The 14573-nt window shown below is 46.7% G+C and overlaps 1 protein-coding gene across 1 annotated transcript in view; it reads right to left on the bottom strand.

Annotated features, from left to right (window-relative positions):
• The window catches only part of ulk2 (unc-51 like autophagy activating kinase 2), a 38298-nt gene that overhangs the window by 9825 nt on the left and 13900 nt on the right, over nucleotides 1–14573 (bottom strand). Inside the window, exons 5-17 of the mRNA XM_088615672.1 lie at nucleotides 14029–14065; nucleotides 12942–13115; nucleotides 12533–12606; nucleotides 11939–12040; nucleotides 11607–11665; nucleotides 10931–11013; nucleotides 9961–10011; nucleotides 9480–9568; nucleotides 9009–9180; nucleotides 8403–8463; nucleotides 4166–4315; nucleotides 1698–1843; nucleotides 1316–1399 (exon numbers count right to left, since the gene is read on the bottom strand). Coding sequence (XP_088471798.1) covers nucleotides 1316–1399; nucleotides 1698–1843; nucleotides 4166–4315; nucleotides 8403–8463; nucleotides 9009–9180; nucleotides 9480–9568; nucleotides 9961–10011; nucleotides 10931–11013; nucleotides 11607–11665; nucleotides 11939–12040; nucleotides 12533–12606; nucleotides 12942–13115; nucleotides 14029–14065 — 1282 coding nt within the window. The remainder of the gene's footprint in view (nucleotides 1–1315; nucleotides 1400–1697; nucleotides 1844–4165; nucleotides 4316–8402; nucleotides 8464–9008; nucleotides 9181–9479; nucleotides 9569–9960; nucleotides 10012–10930; nucleotides 11014–11606; nucleotides 11666–11938; nucleotides 12041–12532; nucleotides 12607–12941; nucleotides 13116–14028; nucleotides 14066–14573) is intronic.

Here is a 14573-nt window from a genome sequence, read left to right as displayed (position 1 = left end):
CACTGAGAGGATTTACTGTCTTATTGGAAAAAAAAGACTAAACTGTGCGTCAGCCTGAAGAAGAGACAGTGAGCCTGTCTCACAATAACATTTTGTTTTGTCTGACATATGTCCAAACATGTTTGTACTGTAAATGCTGTGTTAATTGTATCTGCTTTGGCAGCACTGTAAGTCATCAGTCAGATCGTTGAATTTGCAGGTGTCAAACTGGACAAGTGCCTTTACTAACCTGTTGTTCATAAACACCTTTTACAAAGACAAGTCAACGCTGTTGTGCGATTGCTGGTGTTTATGCCCATTTGAGCACACGGGCATGCTTTGCCACCCATTGTTGCTTTTTTCTGTTTTTGCAATTAAACTAGCAAAAAAAAAATCACTAAAATGCCTCGTGCAAGAAGTTATAATTTAGCACACAATGATTTGCATGGCAATTTAGAACTTCAACTGTTTGTTTCTTCAGCAGAAAAATGAGCATCAATGCAGTACAGTGGCAAATTCTTTGTGTAAAAGGCCCTTGAGGTGCTACATTCCAGCATGTAGAGAATTTGTTCATTCAGCTCCACTTGTGAAAGAGTTCATGACTAATGGACACTAGGTGGCACTGCAGACTACTCATCATACTGTTATGTGTTCTAAGTGTGAAGGAAAACACTGAAATCATTACACTCTTCCAATAACCCATTTTTTTTAACCTACTTGCATACAAGTCCTATCAATGAATTCAATCTTTTACGGCCCAGATTTTACTGACAGTGGCGGTTTCGAAGTGATTTGGCAGCTATTAAAATTTCCACAGTTAAAAAAGCATGCGGTTTTTGTTTCTCCCGAGGGCCACAAATGTGTTAGCAACGCTGTTTTGAAGCCACTCAGCTGAAGAAACCAGACCAAGACCCTCCAGGGTTGTGGTTGCTATGGGTACAGCTCCTCTGATTGACAAAAAGCACTCAGTGCAGTGAAAGGATGAGGCAGAGTGTTTTTAACAATGAGCCCAGCTGGAGGGGGGACAAAGCAGGCGGAGAACGTGGCCATTGTTAAAAAAAAAAAAGGCACAGAGTGTCATGGCTGCAGCTTGACCTCAATCTTTCAGAGCAAACGGGCAGCTCATCCCCTGGGATCAGGGCTTCAATCCGTCGGATCAACCTGCCCTTCACTGGGTTAAGAGAGAGGCCCCACGCTGGGCAGTCAGCCAAGGCACCACAGCTTCCCACCCAGAAGTCTCGCATGGGGCTCACGGGGCTGCGATCGGAGATCACGTGCTGTAAAAACGCAGTCCGACGGGCAGGCTGGTTAGCGGCGGGGAGGAGAGCGACCTCACCTCCCGACGAGCTCCGGCTGCGCGGCTCGTGGCCCTGGGGGTGCCCGCAGCAGCAGTGTCCCAGCTGCTCAGGGATGGTGCCCACTGCAGAGACACAAACCAAAGCACTCAGCTGCGGCACGCTGACGGGCACACCGCGGGGAGAACCCCCCCCACCTGACCCCACAGACTAGGCCAACCTCCAATGTGGGCAAAGTACAACAGAGAGGTGTGATGGCTACAGATAAGGGAAGGCATGCAACTTTAAAATGGCATGATTTCACGTTCTTACGCACAATGGAGGCAGAAGAGAAGGAGGTGGAAGGAAACCAAGGGAAGATTCTGAAGACGTGTGTCAAACACATGGGGGTGGTTCACCCCCACCACACGTGTAGAGCCTTACCCAGCGGGGAGGGAGAGTATGGCCGCGAGGAGCCAGTGGACAGACGCCTGCCCACCGTCTGAGGCACATCTGCAGCCGCCGGTGAGCCTGAGCCCACCTTGGTGAAGCCCATGGGGCTGGTGTTGGACCTGCGCACCGTGCCCGACCTGGAGGGGAAATACACCACAACCACGTTAAGGCCATGTCTACAAACACCCAGCTGCACAGTCTCACTGGCAAGCAAGAGCCCGTGTAGTCTACTGTGTGTCAGTAAAACCAGCGTCAGAGGAGGGCTCTCCAGCTCTCAGTACAAGTCTGGACATGTAGCCCCCTTTCTTAGTTAATAAATTCCACACTCAACGAGCAGCCTTGCGTTTCTTGTGCTGACTCAGTACAGGCATAGGGGACACACAGCCCCCCCCAGCGCCAAAGTATGAACGATCCTGTGTTGCACCCGCGTCAGCACCACAGCTCTCTCCGCTTACTGAAAACCCACTTTAGTCGTGAACACAGAAGACTGAGAGGGGATCTGACAAACATTTCCAACATTCTTAAAAAGCCCAGGCAAAAAGTCAGCTCAGGATTTCCACAGAATGAACAGTGAAGCACAAACCAGAGGACACAAGAGGAAACTACATAGGAAGTGCATTTAAAACCAAGAACAGGAGGCACGTCTTTACCCAAAGGGTTGTGGGAGTATGGAACAAGCTATTCAGCCATGTTGTGAAAGCTGGTATTTGTTTTGGGGTTTTTTTTTACCCAAGAAAGAGGTGGGTGAGATCCTTGTATTAATTAGCTGTTAACTACAAATGAGAAAGATGGGCCAAATGCCCTACTCTCATTTGTAACCTGTCTTTTCTTACTCCAAGGATACACAACTCTTGCATCAGAATCTATACAGCTCTGAGAAGCCTCTTCCCTAACTCCACCCCCTCCAGTGTGTGCTAAAGCAAAAGGAAAACATCCAGCCCTCCCGATGACTCATTTAATTTGCATACTTCTCCGGGTATTTCTGTAAAATTTCCTACTCTTATTTGACTATTGTATTGGTGGAAGAATGCCATTTACAAAGGACTTGCCCAACCTAATTAAATGAAGATAAACCATCTTGGTAAGAGTGGTGCACTGGTTCTTGTCCGATATAAATTGAAAAAACACTGGTCGATCAAATATTGTCGTGTTTGCTTTCCATGTGGGGAGATCACAATAAATGGATTTAGATAGGCTGCTGCCCAGGGAAAACAATGATTATAAAAGAAAAGAGAAAATGCATCTTTAGAAGACGTTACAACATCTGAACTCTTACACCGCAACCGTGAGATGCAGCAGATCCGACCTTCAGAGTTTAAACCGCGCCCTCTCTGTATCCACAAACGCAATCAGCTTAATCTGCAATGGAAACTGATGCCACCTAACATAACAGCACGTGAGTAAACTGGGTCAGCTGTGCAACTGGCACAGGACCAGCTCTGAATCCCAGGAGGGGCTGAGTTCAAGACTGAGGTATGCAAGCAGAAGACCATATTAAACTCTGTGGCCCTGTAATGAGCCCTTATGTTTTGACCGTGGACCCTGCTTCAGGTGTGACACAGCCAAAACATTGCATCTCTTTACCTGGAACCAGGGCTGGATTTTGGTGTCCATAGGCCCTAGGCAATTTCACTCCGAAACGTGCAAAAAGAGGGGTGAACGCAATTGAATGACATCGATCGACATGATGCACTTTAAACTATTCTAACGCTGAACCACATGAGTGATGGAGCAAGTCGAGCGACAATCACTTCGAGAACTCTAGTCTCTAGAACAGCTGCTAGATCGCGTATGATTATTGATTTGGAGCACCTCGAGTCGAGCGCAAGCATGTTGTTTCAGCTTGTTTTTTAAGTTAGTCACTAGTGCTGCCCTCCTTCGTGGGCCCTATGCACTGTGCCAGCAGTGCCTAATGAGAAATCCAGCACTGCCTGGAATGAATTTTTACCTGTTCCCTTGCAGCCAATGCATGCTTAATGCAGCAACTTCCTTGAGCTTCATGAAAACTTTACAGGTATCAAACAAGCAATGAAGAATCAGCACTTGCTTTGCAGGTTCCTCCTGAACGTATTGCCCACATACACCTGTATCATTACTGGCACCAATGAGAACACCAGCTAGAGCTGAGAAAGGAAAAACAATACAGCATAGAAACAAAGCAACTGACAGTCACTGCAAAAAAACATGCTACAGGTTGCACAGGAATGGGCTGCCTTTCCAGAGTGCACACATCTCCAGCAGAATCCCAGGGTTCAGTAGCTGTTCGGGAATCTACACTCCTAAAGACATCCGGAATGACTGTGCTTTTTCCAAAAAACAAGTTAAGGAAATCTGTGAATCTTAATTGCACTTCAGAAGATAGTGTGGTAGATCTGCTCTTTAATAGACTAACATGCTAAATACCCCCCCCACCATCACCATCCACCACCCAGCCCTCACCTTCCTCCCCTACTGCTTACCTGGGGGAGCCGTAGAGCGTGGTCGTGGGGCTGCTGGACAGGTTCTGGTTGATGCGCTGGTAGTTGCGAACCTGGGTGGGAACCGGGATGGGGGTGGTCTCGGCACGGGGCGACACCGCGGGGGGCTGGCCGGACGAGGGCTGCGGCTGTCTGCAGCAGGAGAAGGAGGAGGCTGAGACCCGGCTCAGACTGGGACCCCACAACTGAACCACCCTCCTTCCCTGCAACCTACCCTAAAATCCCTGCAGAATCTGCACACTGTCCCTCTGGGTAAGACGATCCAGGAGTGGGAATTCTTATATATATATTAGCTTCTCAAAACAAAAGCACCTTTATTGGTGCAGCTTTTCAGTCTGTTACAAACTGAAGAAACCCACACAAAGAGATCACTGCAATTATTAATCAATTCTGCTCAGGTAGCTCTAGAGGTATCTAAAGAGTGAATTTTCAAGTCTAGAAGGACAGCACTAGTCTAAGAGATGAGTGTTACCATAAAACTCAATGCAGGCAGACCAGCAGCAAACCCCCCTGAGGAGGAGTGGTCTGAAAGTAAACAACACTGGGATCAGCCAATCACCAGCCCAGGTTGTACCAGGAGGCGGAGTAAAAGGCAGAGCCCACACTTCTGCGGAACTCAGACACCGAAAAAACAAAAACAAAGCGTTCTTTTCTTCTCTTCGGGAGAACACACTGTCTTAGGGCAAAGGTCATGCTCTGGATTCATCAAACATCCCAGGGAGCGTGGGGGGCTGCCTGTAACTCTGGAAGAGCCTATTTGAATGGCGATATAACAGGCTATTGTTACATAACTGTAAACAGATTTCTGCAGCTCTGAAATGGGGCTGTGAGGGGGGAAACCACTGCAGTAAGAACAGCACGCTGATATAAGTAACATATGACGCAGTCATGGCATGTACAAACAGTGAAAGGGTATTTGTGTGCGAACAAAGTGTTTAGTTTCTGTGTTTGGACAAAAGCACAATCTTTTACAACAGAAGGTCCCTCTCCCTACTGGAATTAAAGTACTCTAAGTTGTCAGACAGCAGAAAACAAAGAAGGATCCCAACCTAAAATGGCCTCATGGCATGCAATGCGATTAGCTCCATATATTCAGTAACATAAAAGGAATCCTATTTCTGCATTGGGAGTATTCCTAACAGACCCTCCTGACACATCTTCTGTTACTGCAGCGACATCTCTTTCAGCAGGACAGGTATGGTCTGGCTGTTTGGAGTATTTATAGCAAACGCGTTCCCAGGAACCCCTGAAGTCCCAGTCTGTCAACACTTCATCTGTATTTACATTTACAAATAGACCAAATATCCTGGCTAATTACCACAGTACAGGAAAGCCCATCGGTAACAGCTGTTTATCCCACACGTACTTTACTTACAATTTAAAACCTACTAAGTTCAAGAACTTTTACATTGCTGCGGCGCCTTGAACCGCAACCATCCCTGTCTCTCAATTCGAGCAAGACGATTCAAAAACAACCGGTAGTCAAGGAGCCAGAGACTCAGCACAGTTGATCATTCGGCCCCTGACGTCATGTAACACCTGCATGATCAGCTTTGGAGGCAACAGGCAACGCCATTCAGGCACGACTGGGCGTCGCTGGCTGGAACTTTGCCGAGTCCTTTAACAGTCCCCGAACCACGACGTTCCGGAGGTGTCCGCTCCCTTGACACGGGGAAAATCCACCCAAAATAAAGTTCCCACAAGAATAACAACACAGCGGAGCCGGTGAGTCATAGGAGCAGCGTGCCGGCTTTTTACAGACCTCCAGGAAAAGTCAATGATCTGCCACGAGGTGCTGGTCTTGGCTCCTTCCCAGATGATTACTCAGGAGGGGAGCTTGAGCACCGAGAGAACCAGTCATGGAAACATGACACCCCCTCTCCTGCATGTCAGAAAATAACAGCAATGATCCTCCGTGTGCAGGGGGAGGGGGAGCATGCAATTTCAAGCCATCCTCTTGAACTTGGTACTGTTTTTTTTTTTCCCCCACGAACTGCTGATCGGGTTCATTCGCGCTGGCGTTCGGTTCCCTCCACATGGTGCCTTTCCTGCCAGCGTCGCCACCCCATTTCCCGTTTTTCACCATTTAAACCGGGGCACCAAAGTGAATCACGGGCAGGATTGTCCAAAAATGAATCTCCACCATCAAGGAGTCAAGACCGGGTGCAGGAGGAAGCCAGTCAGTAAACAGGACAGGAACTCAGTGGTTTAAAAAAAGGACATTCACACAGCTGCTCTTTTGAGATACATATTTCAGTCATCTCTCCGCCCTGTGATCCAGAGGAATTGCGTAACGGCACAATCAAAGCTGTCAGCTAGGACTGACGCATGAATCTGGATATAAACTCTTGTGGTAAGGGCTACTGGTTCCTTGTTTTTATTTACTGCAAGCTATTGCAAAACCGTTGGCTGGCAAAAAAGAACAGAACACCAAAAACGACTCCCAGTGTCAACTGTCACACTGCCCAGGAGTGTCTGCCTGGGAAAGTTTAAACCTTCACAGAGGAAACAAACTTCATTTAACGCATATGATAAGAGTGCAGTGTTAGGGTACAGCTTCATAAACGTCTCTCGGATCACTCAGCATCTTTAAGATCTTCTAACCACAAGCTCGAATGGAACTGATTTCTGGGTCTATCTGCGCTTCAGAAACTCCACAGCACTTAGGAAGGGTGCTATTCCAAAGCCAATGGTAAAGGGCAAGTGCATAAACAGATTTATTTATAGGCTTTGGGTTCGTTGCAGACAAAAAAAAAAAAATCCCCAAGCTGCAGCATTCGGCAGTGCTAAAGGAAGTGGGTTTGAGCAGGTGCTGCTGGGTGTTTCAGAAAGCAGCGCGCAGAGCCAGGACAACAGGGGCTGAGGCTCGGGCCCCTCAGGAGACGGCAGAATGGAGACGAGTGTAGAACCTGACTGACGGAACACAGACTGGTGGAAATACATTCTCCCGAGCGAGTTCCGGTTTTCCCATTTTCATGTCAGCTCTCCTGCACGCTCAGATGGGAATGTCACAGCTCGGCTAAACACGTGGAGCCCCTCTCTCTCTTAGAGTGGAAAGGTTGTTAAGGATCAGGAAGCTGATTTTCTGCCCCCCCAAAAAATTTTTTTGTTATTTTAAGACCGAGCAAACAATGGCCAGAGATCCAGCTGCAGAAGCTCAGCCAATCGGGCTTCAGGAATATAATCAATAACTCCCCCTCAAGTGTATTAAACCTAGACCCATCAGTCAAACTAATTATCTGTTAAAGAGCAAGCACCACTCGTTATCCAACGACAGTATTTGCCCCTAATTCTAATCAGCACACTATTTACTCTCCACGGTTGATGCTAAGAAAATGCTTTGAGCCATTTTATGTCGTCAAGCCCTTTTGAAGTTAAGGGTTATATGCACACAGTGAAAAGTGTATGACAGACACTCCCTGAAAGTCCAGATTTTGACCAGACTAGATTCTCACCCAACTCGGTTAACCCACGGGTCTCATCCCAATTACGTTTTCACCCTCTTTAGGTTGAAGGCAGGGTACTGCTGCACCTGTAACAGCACTGTCTGATACTTTCAAAGCAACATGCAAAACACCCGCACCCCACTTCACTCAGAAAAGTCTGCTACAAACCCCCCTCTTCTAAACCAATGCTCAAAGTGTAAAAAAAATAAATAAAAAGGTCAAACCGCATCAAAAATGGAATACAGAACTGACGTCCATTATGCTTTGCAGTCGAGCCAAGTAGGGTGGCACAATGTTTGATGTTCCTAAATCTTTGCACAGATGGTGGCAGAGCTGAACAATTAAACCCTTCTAAAATGTTTGTACAGCTGTTAAGGCATTAAAGCTACCAGGGGCATAGAAGGGATATGCTATTGTGTGCAGTTCAGCAGTTTGAAATCACCACTGAAAAAAAGCTAAGTGCTAAAGATCTCTGCATTAGCTGTCATTAACTTGGAAAGAGTAGGATTCATATTTTCACACAACTCAGAATATGCAGGAATTAGAAATGAATCCCCAGAAACCAGCTTCTGAATGTGGCCCTATAATTGTTTTAACTGTAACAAACGACAATTGCAGACCACTTCAAAACTCAAAACTACAGAAAATGGTGGACAAAACTAAACAGGGATGAGAGGGATGCTGAATAAGCAGGAAACAAATGCACAGCAGAAAGGGGACAACCGCCCTTGTCGCATCCTCCGTCAGCAACGCCTGTCCTCACAGTCACTCACCCTCCGCACAGCAGGAACTCACTGGACGGCCGCCTCCCTGCTGCTCCCACTGGCAGGTCGTCTGTGAGAGAGACGAGAAGGGACTGAGGGCAGCTCGGTGGCAGGCAAGGCCAGCCACACCGGACAGCGCAGGCGTGCTCACTGTTCTCTAGTCTGTGCTCTAAATGCACTGGGGCCACATTTACCAGCAGGGGAATGCAATGAAACATTCCCTCAAGGAAATAACACACACACACACGAGCCAAACAAATCCTTTCTTTCATAAAGAAATCTATAAATCTCGAGTCCAGTAAAGCTGGTTTAATTGCATAGCTGATCACTGTGCTAAAAAATCTTACATCAATGAAAAGTGGATGTAACAGGTTTAGCTGTAAACAAACAGGACTGCTTCACAACCTGCCCCATCTTGAAGTACAGGATCCTTTCCGTGCAACTAGTCCAGCCCTATTTAGGTTATTCAGATTTGGAATATCTGAGATTATAGTCGTATGCATTGTAGAACATCCATGATCTTCTTGCGTGTATATACAGTGTGTAATGAGCGAGGAAGAGGCTGGTCGCTCTGTGCTCTGTGTAGAGAGTGGCCTGGCATGCACGCTGTCTTACAGGACTGCTCCGCAGAGATGTGGGGAACCAGGACGAAGTCGTCGGTGTCGCAGGAGGAGTTCTTGCTGCTGGTGCTGCCCCCCGACTCCTTGGACAGCTGCAGGTAGTTGGGGGGGCCGAGCGGTGGCGAGGAGAGCACATCCTCTGGCAGAGTCTGCATGTCTGGCAGAGACTGGGGTAGAACGGGGGGGACGTCTCAGTTCGGACACCCAGAAAGTTACAGAGGCCTCGGGGCACGGACGGACATTATTTTCAAGCAGGTTACAAGTGATACCCGCAAAACAGCAGAGCAAGTCTTTGGATTTCCAGACCCTCTTGCACAAAGTCACTGAATAATTGCAGGACCGGCTATGTCAGTACTTTAAGGTCACCTTTTCAGGTTTGTGAATTGTCTTAACTAGCTATTGCAGACGTGCAAGTCTCCGTGTCAGGCTCTTGCAGGCGAGCCAAGAAAAAGAGGATTATACTCACAGGTGGCGAGGCGAAGCGACAGGAGGGGGAGCTGCCACAGGAGCTGTCGGACACGGAACTGGGGCAGCTTGGCACGGGCACTGGGCAAGCTGCAGGGCAACACACGCGTAACTGTCAGCGCCACATTTACCGCAACACAGGACATTCGATCAACTGGGCTCTAGGGCCGGGCGGACTCGGGCTCTCCTAGGACTCAACGAAGTAGCTTTTAATGCCTTAAGAACATATGAAAGGTCACAAATTCAAGGCAGCATCCCAAGCCCATTGTGCAAGTGTGGTCAGCAATAGCAAATAGATCTAAGGATCTCACCTGACAGCAACAGTGTCAGTCTAGTGCATCTGTCAACAATGAACTCCAAGCACATTGTGGACAGAGCAGGTGAGGGTGGTGAGGATCCACCCTAATAAGGCTGAAGTAAACCCAGACTTTGGCTTTGTCTGTTGTTCAACTCGTTTAGATCCTCTTCCCCCTTATACTTACATTTTTTAATGGTTGATGAAGGGTCCAGGAAAGGATGGCTGAAAAACGTGTCTGAGAACAAAAAGAAAGGCAGATTATTCATACCTGCTGTGCCTGCAAGTCTTTCTGAAAGCTCGCAATACAAAACTTTCTGTTTTGGCTAGAATAGACAACACTTTTGAGCCAGAAAACTGAAATTCCCAGAATGTATGCCTGCATTAAGGTTAAAAAAACATTACCACTTGTTACCGATTTTAGGAGTGTTGACATCTAGTAAAACAACGAACTATTTGCACAAATACAGCCTCAATCTGTCTCAGTCTCAACAGAGATGCACAAGATTCTTGCCGTGTACCTTCAAGATGTGTATGACAGGTTTATCTGTGGTCAGATCTGGCATTATTTACAGAGGCTTTACAGCTGTTATGAAACACCTGTCATTTTACATAAACATGCAATTCTAATACTTTAGCTCCCACTGCACTTCAATCAGGCCCTCTGTGAAGCCCCATGGACTCAGTGACCCTGCACACAAACAAACAGCAACACAGGGAACCTGGCCACGATTACAGAGCCAAGAATCTCGCCCTTGGGAAGGTGGCACACAAAGGCCAGACAGAGCTGGAACAGATTTCAACAGTGGCAGGCATTCCGCTGCATCCCTTCTGATGCTATTTATACACAAAGCCATGGGCACATATAAAATGGGCTGTTCAAGGCAAATGATCGGTCAGATTCTACAAACCAAGCGACAGGGCAAGAGATAGCATGTCTTGTGATTGCTGAGGTTATGGGCAGATATTTGCACTCTTTAAGAGGCCAAAGCAATTCTACAATACACAGCGGCCGACATTAAGTGATGACAAGACTCAGTAATGCTTAAGTATGTAAGTGTTCGGTGTTGTATACAAGTGGTTTAAAAGATTTGCCTGCAAAGTTTTTTCACACAACCGTCAAAGAAAGAGCAAGCTTAATGCGCTGACTGACTGACCGAAATCCATGCGGTCCTTCTGGTTCCTCTGCAGTAGGCCCAGCAGGAGGTTGCCCAAGTGTGGTGAGGTCTCCCTGGGGATGCTGGAAAATCCCAAACACAACCAAGGAGAGTCAATTGGATGCAACGTCCACAGCAGCCTCACCGAAAGCAGGCCGCAGGACCGTGGTGCTGTTCGGTCACTGAGGCAGGCCAGTGCATGACAATCACTCAGGTTCATCTGCTCTAGCCCATCACAACGCACGGCCAAGAGTTTAAAGGTCAGCCTGAAGCCATTTCATCACAAGTGCTACACTGAGGCTCTTCGATTTCTACCTTAGCAGGTAGAGCAACAAGCTGCTAGGAGCCAGGGTCACAACACTTCAGAGGTAACAGACCCAGTTCCCCCCCGCCTCATCAGTTGCCATAAAATTAAATTGCCTCTTCTGACATCCTTTGATGCCCATGGACAGTGCAGATGGGCTAGACAAGCTAAACACCTCCTTTTGTAACCGTTCTGAATAAATTAACATCAAAACTGACACAGTAACAGTAGCAATAAGAAAAGAACTTCCTCCTCCACGACTACCTTCTGATGCTCACAGTAGCGAGAGGGGCATTACATATAGCACAGAAAAAGTCATGGGAAGTAAACAGAATTGGGCTGGCAGAACAATGAAGCACAAACACCACATACTTAGGCACCAGGGTCTTGTTCTTTTCATAGAAAAGCCTGAGGTCTTGGGGGCTGTTTGCCTGTAAAGAGAGAAAGCAGGTTAGGTTCCATATCAATGTCAAAATTAAAACCTCTCTATCCTTTCTTAAAGGCTTAACTATTTTCCGTAAACCCATGCAGATAATCAACACGTACTGCAGGAGTTCAGCAGGCCCTCTACTTACACACTAGAGCTCGCACTAGAAATGAAGTGGAAATCAATATTCGATTTTTCTTAATATGTACAAAGCTATTTCTTTCCGGAGGTTCACAACGTGACCCGTTTGCTCCATGAAGAAAATGAGACTTTGTACCTGAAAGGGTGGTTTCCCCACCAGACACTGATAAATGACAGTCCCGATGCTCCACAGGTCAGCTTTGGCATCGTAGTTCTGAGACATGATCACTTCAGGAGCCTGGGGGAGAGATGAAATAACTAAGAGTTCAGCCAAGGTACAGCAAGGCTCACAGTGCACAGATCATGCTGAAGGCACAAGAACCTCAGGACTAAAAGCAGTGTGGTACTCAAAGCTCAATACACTGGACTAGGAACAACAGAGATTTGAAATATTAACCAATGATCAAGGAAGAGAAGCAAAAACTGAGACCAGATACACAAACGGGAATCTGAACTAGGGCTGAGCTACGGGAAAACACTAAACCTTATTGCTCTAGTGACTAAAAACTGGAGCCTTGAGAGGAATGCTCTAAACAGGCAGATCAACAAGCTGCTAGGAGTCAGGGTGAAAAATCACCTGCTAACCCACGTGTTAAGTACAGAGGGTGCCATGCCACATATGATACCATGGCATCTTCAGGGTCTCAGTCTTGGCAGTCTGTGTGGGGACGTTGTGTCACAAAACCCTTAGGTCTTCATCAGGGCCTCTGGCACTTCCTCACACACTTACCATATACATGGGGGACCCGCACAGTGTGGCGGCCATCATGTTGCTCTGCAGGTATCGGGCAAAACCAAAGTCAGCTGCAGAAAGCAAAGAGACGGCGTCAGCAAACAAGCCAGCGCTCTCACAACAGCTGCGACCATTCCTGGTACATTTATTATTGTCATCCGAGTGTCATAACCCATGATCGCGCTACAGAGGCTGAAATTCCACAGTGTTGATTTTAGGACAAGGATTTCCCAATTCTGGTCATCATGGTTCAGAAACCAGAAGGATGTCCATGCCTTTCAAGTTCTAAACAGAAGTACACTCAGTTCATCGATCAAATCAAAACAACGGTTTGAAGTTTGGGATCAGTAGATGGATCAAGGCTTTCCATGCAATCAAGGCCCAGGTAATCCAGCTGGATGGTTACCTATTTTGATCCGGATCCCATTGAGGCTGGACTTCTTGCGCCCCACATAGGACAGCAGGATGTTCTGTGGCTTGAGGTCCCGGTGGATGATGCCCTTGCTGTTCAGGACACGCATGGCGGCAGCGATCTGCTGCAGGAACACCCGGAGCGTGTCTTCCCTCAGAGTGCCCTTCGCTAGGGGGGTGGGGACAGCAGGAGGAGACAGGGCTGAATCGCTGCAGACAACTGCAGCTACACGAGCAATGCACGACATGCTAATAAGCGGGCAATGCAAAACTGTGGCTATTAACAGCGTACTCCATGGACGTCTCTATAATACCGCTTGTAACTTTTACACGTATAAGAAAAGTATACGGTAGGGCATTTAACTTGTGGTTAATTCCCAGTGAAAGAATATCCAGAATGTCATGGGGAATCAGGAGTTATTTTAGGAAAGACTGGGATCTTGGAATCTAGTGGCAAACTAGATTAAAAAAAATCCTAACTGATGCAGTATGCAGTAGCAGATAGGTACTGTATCGAGCGACTGTGGGGAACAAGGGGATCGTGCAGGACGAACGTAAATATAAAAACCCTTAATGAATTCCTGTAAAGACTAACATGACTGATTTAAAATTGCAAATGAGCATTTGAACAGCGAGCGCGTTTGAAGGAAATCTCACAGCCTGTCAACTGCCTGCTGAACTGTTAAAACATAATGAGCAACAGAACTACGTTGACTATGTCCAGAATTTGTTTTCTAAAAACAAAACACCAAACGACATTAAAATGTAGCTCTAGGCCCTTGAAAAAATAATTTAATTCTGGTCGCTTATGTTTTTTTTTTTCTTCTTCAATTTTCATATGGAGGCATTCATAGTAATAAGCCTACCAAACACTTCTCACTGATACTGCGGTCATGGCTATATTTGAGAAGACAGACAACATTCAGAGTGCTGTCGAACTAGACCTTCACTCTGTATTGCACCATAACGGCCCCCTGAAGAAAATATTTTTCATTTAAATAATGGGCTCCAGATACACTGCCAGGCAGGCAGGGGGCTGTGATAAATGAGAAGCACAGTCTGTAATTCTCTCTCATGCTTACCTTGCAAATAGTCTGCCAGATCCCCTCCATTGCAGTACTGGGGGAAAGCAAGGAGAGATATTATCAGCCTCAGCACAATTATTACACAGTGGCTTTTGAAAGAGGATTACAAAAAGATATCCTTTGCAAAACCTACACTGAATTGCCAATTGTGCATCATTTCATCTTCAACACCTCTCCTCCAGTTGCTTACAATTTAACCCACCGTCTCAGAAAGATCAGAAGGGATATGGAATCTCTCGGAAGTTAATTAAACTTAGATCTGCTCACTAAAATGCTTCAATATTAACGCCAAAGTTATTGCCTATTAATTCCCTGGGGCCTGACGGTGCTAATTAAAGTAAGGTCAGATCTACACCTCTGAGACAAATATTTCACCGACAGGATTGCTGTGCATTATAGCAGTGTTCCTTCTGTTATTTTAGGGGGGGAAACAGGATTTTTCCACATCTTTTTCGGCTGATGACGCGTTCACAAGACATTCACTTCATTCAAGGCCATTACCTACGAGTGACCTAGAGCCCAATTAGAGGTATCACAATTAT

This window comes from Lepisosteus platostomus, chromosome 22 (genome assembly GCF_059453375.1).
Source record: "Lepisosteus platostomus isolate fLepPlt1 chromosome 22, fLepPlt1.hap1, whole genome shotgun sequence".
NCBI classification, from domain to species: Eukaryota; Metazoa; Chordata; class Actinopteri; order Semionotiformes; family Lepisosteidae; genus Lepisosteus; species Lepisosteus platostomus.
Note: the sequence above shows the minus strand (reverse complement) of the source record. Positions and strands in the feature narration are given on the sequence as shown.